This window comes from Carassius auratus, chromosome 9 (genome assembly GCF_003368295.1).
Source record: "Carassius auratus strain Wakin chromosome 9, ASM336829v1, whole genome shotgun sequence".
In the NCBI taxonomy this organism is placed as follows: Eukaryota; Metazoa; Chordata; class Actinopteri; order Cypriniformes; family Cyprinidae; genus Carassius; species Carassius auratus.
The window spans coordinates 22,393,341-22,399,340 of record NC_039251.1 but is presented as its reverse complement, the minus strand read 5'-3'; the positions used below and the strand labels follow the sequence as shown (position 1 = coordinate 22,399,340).

The 6,000-nt window shown below is 40.4% G+C and overlaps 1 protein-coding gene across 1 annotated transcript in view; it reads left to right on the top strand.

Moving 5' to 3' along the window:
• Positions 1–920: 920 nt before the first annotated feature.
• asic4a (acid-sensing (proton-gated) ion channel family member 4a) overlaps positions 921–6,000 on the top strand; it is an 82,600-nt gene continuing 77,520 nt past the window's right edge. The window contains exon 1 of the mRNA XM_026272048.1: positions 921–2,048. Coding sequence (XP_026127833.1) covers positions 1,473–2,048 — 576 coding nt within the window. The 5' untranslated portion in view covers positions 921–1,472. The remainder of the gene's footprint in view (positions 2,049–6,000) is intronic.

Sequence of the window (6,000 nt, the reverse complement as noted above, 5' to 3'; positions counted from 1 at the left end):
CTTCACAATCATTCCCAGGGGTAAATGTGGGGCAAGGTAAGTTTCCACAGTAAGGGTGTCCTATATGAGCTTTGTAGACTCCAATATGTGAAATTAACAATATTTAATGATTGATTCTATTTACCATGACTGGATAGATGGAATACTAGACATTGACTGTAACTTGTCGGTTATGCTTAATAATACTCCACTAAATGTACAAGAGAGTTTGTGAAAGAACCAATCTAAGTTTGTTTGGGTCTTGAATTTTTAAAGCCTTTCGATTAATCTCCAAATACTGCTTTTCACCAAATGTTTCATTCCACAGAGATGTGACCTGTAAAGCTAAATTCATTTATAGCAGAAAACTATGCATTAGGGAGATGAATTTTACATAATTTTGTTTGGCAATAGCAAAAGGCTATTAACAGCACGAGAGTGCTCGCTTAGGAAAGAAGCTAAAAAGTGTGAAAGTATGGTCAAAATCAATACATTATTTCTGTGTCTTCGGTGTCATCAGAACCTAGATTGGGAGACAGGCACTAATTTAAATTCGTGCCAGAGCCCGGTGATGCTACCATTAATTCCTGATAAGAAAGGACCATTGTACTGCTTTCCTTAATCTTTGACTGATGCTTCTGCACGATCAATATCCTTTCTTTCTCTATTTCCCCTTTTCTTTTTTCACTTGAAGATTGATCGTTCAGAGTTGTGAGCTGTTTACACACACTCCTCATGGCTCATCATTGTCGCAATTAGGATGTCTTCTGGGGTTGGATGAGTGGGGGCCGACATTAAAATCCACTGCCCCCCCTGATGTTCTCATCTAGTCCGGGATGTTCAGTGAAGCAGCCTTTGACAGAAACTTATTGTTGTCAAGGGGTAAGAAAGCTTCTCAAACAAGTGGATTAAGTGAGAGAGAGCGCAAGCGAGGGGGGACGCGAGTGTATACGCATGTGTGTGTGAGAGAGAGATAGAGAGAGAGCGGGAGACAGAGAGAGAAAGCGAGAGGACGAGAGCGTGGGGGGTGTTTGAGTTGCTGCTGCTTGTGTCGGTGAAAAGGAAATAATCACAGTGTTGCTTCCTCATGAATTATTAAGAAGCCCCCCATGCCTTTTTTTAGCTTGAGTCATGCTGTATTTTCTTCTGTGGCTATAAAGCAAGGAGATTTGTATGTCTTTGTTGTTGTTGTTTCTTGTTTTCCTAGGTGTATCACAGCTGGTAAGCAGGACTCTTAAGCGTGCCGAACAAGTGCTCAGATGAGCAGTCCGAGCGCAGCACCAGGAGCATCAGCACTGGAGAGCTGGAACTGAGAGACAGAAGCAGTTCCCTCCACTGCACGCGACAGCAGCGGCCGCTCTCGCTCTGCATGCTTTTTTTCCCTTCCGTTCTTTCTGGAGTTGAGATCTTGTTTGTCAGAGCAACGGGACTTAGTGAATACTGGGGCTTCAAGCTGTTATCCGAGCATCCCAAACGCAGACCTGGCTGCCCCAATGCCGATCGAATTTGTTTGCAAAATCAAATTTGCAGAGGAGGATGAGAAGCAGAAAGGCAACCAGGACGGGGACAAGGAGAGCCTGATTGAAGAGAGCTGCAGCCCCCCAGCCAAGGACCTGGCCGGCTTCGCCAATGCCTGCTCACTCCATGGGATTAACCATATCTTTGTGTCTGGCCGGCTGGGTGTCAGACAGACCCTCTGGGCTATCGCGTTCCTGGTGTCCCTGGTACTCTTTATATACCAGGCGGCAAAGTGTGCCATCTCCTACCTGGAGCATCCTCATGTCACGGCGCTGAACGAGGAGGCCACCCCAGAGATGGTGTTCCCCGCAGTGACCATCTGCAACATCAACCGTTTCCGCTTTTCTGCTCTTACCGACGCCGACATCTACCACCTGGCCAACCTGACTGGCTTGCCCCCCAAAAACAAGGACGGCCACAAGCCCACCGATTTGGAGTATCCAGCGCCGGACATGCAGGACATCTTCAACCGGACGGGTCACCAGCTGGAAGAGATGCTGAAGAGCTGCAACTTCAGTGGGCAGAACTGTTCGGCCGAAGACTTTACAGTGGTAAGCTCAAGAAAAGTTTCTGTTATCGGCTTGCAACTTTTGCTTCAGGAAGTTTACTTTAGAGAAAAAGTTAATGGTAAAACTATGTTGAGCCATTTATTATTAGAATCGAGAACATGTTGGAGGTGTAAAGTGCAATAAATGTCCAAAATCCTGTACTGGAACTGCTGGAATAGTGAGTTTATTTGCACTTTAGAAGCAAAGGTTCTGTTTTCTGATGAAACTGTGGAGTCTGCAGATGTTGCAAACAAATTAAATTTATCATTACAAGGGAAACACTTTCTGTCAGAGGTGAGGTGGATAGATACCCTTTCTTCTCTGGTTTCCCCTGTAGTGACTATTCATTTGGACATAGTCTTTGTAAATAGGGCACAGATCTGGCTCGCTACCCTCATTGTGTTCACAGGAGAGGTCCTGTTTCTCTGTACTCATGATTTCTCATAACATACCGACAGCAGCAGAGGATTCAGCTGTTCTCCTCAAGGGAGAAAAGCAGGGTGCATTTTTATATTTACTTTTCTGTTGTTTGATACCGCCACCAGTGTCAGCTGCTGAAAGAGTGCACGGCAACAATACTGCCTTGTAAAAACTCTCCCTTACTTTTTATACCATCTTTGCCAAGAGTGAAGTTTTCTCAGTGTTGTAATTCAAACCTGTCACTGTTGGAATTAAATATTTAGAGTCTGAAATCATACATGATTTTTGCATTAGCTAAATTGGTTAAAATGAATAAACAAATTTCATAAGCTGACCAAGTCCACTCCAGAAGGTCTTATATGTGTCCATCATGACGTATTTATTGAAGTTATGTGTACTGATGGATGAATGAATATGGCTTTGGTGATGGCAAAGAACATTTGTCATGTCTTAATAGGATGTGTTGGACATACATACCTTCCCAAGATGGATACGTTCTCCATTTTCATAACATGGAGTGACCATTTAATGTGGTGTTGAGTTTTAGTCTTCTGCTATACTCAAGGTAGATACATACTTGATCCTAAGTACCATTCATGTGATACAAGAAATTAAAAGTGACGTCTCAGACTCTCTCGGCTTCTCTCTTCCACTGCTACTTTCTTTCACCCCTTCATTACAGTCTCTCTCCCCATTGGACACAGCAGGGAAAATGCCATGCTTCTGCAGAAAGATAAAAGCAAAGCTGAGAAAAGCGATAAAAGTTGTGACAGCCAAATGTGAAGTGTTTTCTCACAGTTGTTTGTGCTTGCTGTTTGTTCAAGAATTCAAAGACGAATTCAAGAGGCACAAGTTATCTGCATCAGAAATTAAAAGACCATTTACTCCCTTCCTGTCGTTCCAAACCTGTGTGACTTACTTTCTTCTGTGGTACCCAGTTTGAGAATTTATGAAAAATGTATTTCAGTGTAAGAACATTGAATTGTGATTAGAGCTTTTGAGCTTCAAAATGAATGCAAAAGCACCTTGAGAGTGTCATAAAAGTAGTCTGTAAGACTTGTGAACTACTGTAGCTGTGTTTGACAAATGAAAAACCAAAATTTAAGGTTTTATTATTATTATTATTAAATTAATCTGCCTTTTCTCTCTTTAACACACACTTATAATATCTGATTCACAAGTGATATATTTACATTGAATCAGTTGATATGGTCTAAGTGATTCATTCAAACCAGGTAAGATTTGGTTCTTGTGATGCACTGTTTCATTAGCAGTGGTTAACTGCTTTTAGAGGAAATTACATTTTGCTGTTAAATTACTCACCATGAGTTAAGAAGATTTTTTTTTTAGCTGAAACCGTGGTCCTTGGTGATTCATAAAATGCAAGTAAGTGGCTACTGGCACTTGACAGTCAAAAAGAGGATACAGGCATCACAAAATTAAAATAAGATATAATGCAGTCTTATGAAGTGAAACGATTGGTATGTGCAAGAAACAGAAAATTATTTACAGCATTCAGCTAAAAAAAATCATCTTTATTATGGTTACATAGCAGCAGTTACATAATGCACTGTTTGTTCTACCTTTATTATCATTCTATGGTGGTTTTGCATCACTTCCATCAGTGTCATTTGTGCATTACTGCAGAAAGAAAGTCATACAAGTTTGGAACAACATGAGGGAGAGTAAATAAGGACAGAGTGGTTGCACTTTATTTTACAGTACGTGTACTAACATGTACTTATAGTATACGTACAGTGTATTTATCTAAGAAAGTTCTGGTAATTCAAGGTAACTACATGGGGTAGGGTTAGGTTTAGGGGTAGGTTCAGGGTTAGTACCTAGTTATTACATAGTTATTGTAAATACTATAATAAGTACATAGTATGTACATGAGAAACAGGACTGTAAAATAAAGTGCTACCGACAGAGTTTTATATATACATACATAAATTTTAAGTTCCTTTAATAAGTATTTGTTTCAGAAGATGGGATGGGCTATCCCATGTCAGCATGGGCCTCTCACCAGTCACAGAAGGACTTCTTTATGAATTAATCTGCTTAAAGTTCCCTGCTCCACCGTTCTCTCCCATCAGGCCTGTGATCTGTGTCTGAGAGGCTGTCAGTTAGATTAGTTACAGGCATCTTGCTGTCTCCACGCATGACGAGACTCTTCCTCCATCCCACGGGCTGCGCAACCCGGGCAGAAAAAAAAGAGTGATTTTTGAGAAGCGTCTCTTTAGCCTCTCCAGTGTGACTAGACTGCAGATGTAAGAGTAAACAGGATCATTGCGACTATCCCGGAAGCTTCGTATTAACAGCAGACCGGCTGATATTTTTAGCATAAAGTGTAAGAGATGACCTTAGCTGTGCTTTCTGGCCTCTGGGTGCGTGTGGATCACTAGCCTGAGGAAAAGAGCACACAGCGTGTTCGTGTCTAGCCTATTCCAGATGCTGCGTTTATTTAATGACTGCATCAGCAGGGAAAGCGCTATATTTTCGATCAATCACATCCCTGGCATTTAGCCCCACTACTTGGTTTCAGCAATTGCACTCGAAATATGAGCTGTTCATTTGTCATTCCCACGCCCAATGTCCTAGAGCTCTTCCCGTTCAGAAACACAGCAACGATAATCATTATATCAAAAGAACAGAGGTACTTTCAAATGTCTGCATCATAGATCATCACACTGTTTTATTATCAAACAAAAGGGCAAAAAAAAATCAAAGGCAAATTTTTCAAATTGGGTGTGCATATTAATTTCATATTCGTTCATTGCTAAGCACAAATGTTTAATTTATGGTCTTTGATTTATGCTGGTGTTAATAAAAATTGCATTTCCATTTTGCCTCATGTAAATTACTTACATAACCGCATTCAGTTTAATGTAGCATTTTGTCTTGCTTGTGACTATAAGAATTTCCTCTTCCTAGAAAGCTTATAGCAAAAGACATGCAGGACATGCATTTAAAATTGTATGAACAGCAGTCTAGAGTGTTCATGAAATCTTTATTTTAAACGAATAGGTCTTTGAATTACTGACATTGTCAAAGGTTAAAAGGGGTACCAATATTTCAAGGTAGGGCTTGACAATTAATTGTATGTTCACCGTGATCACCACTTCTGCTTCTTTTGATTAATTAAGTCATCTACAATATTGGCACACTATTATATTTCTGTTAGCTTGCATTGGTAACACAAATCCTTCATTAAAAAGCTTTCATGCTTGGGGTTGGTTGCCAGATGCCAGAGTTTAAATCTCCCAAATAAAGCTTTTCTCTTACATAGAGAGATTTTCTGCACAGCTCTTAAAAAATTGTTGATGATCTGAAAACTCAGCTGGAGTTTCGCAATCTCAGTTGTAATACTGCTAAAGTGTAATACAGCAAGTGTGTGTTCATTCACATGACAATTTTTTGCCATTTTTTAAAAATCTATGAGCAAACCTTCTCAGTGACAAACTGTCATAAATTCAAGTATATCGATGGTACTGTTAGCAATATGGTCACTGAATAAATATACTTATGCAACCTC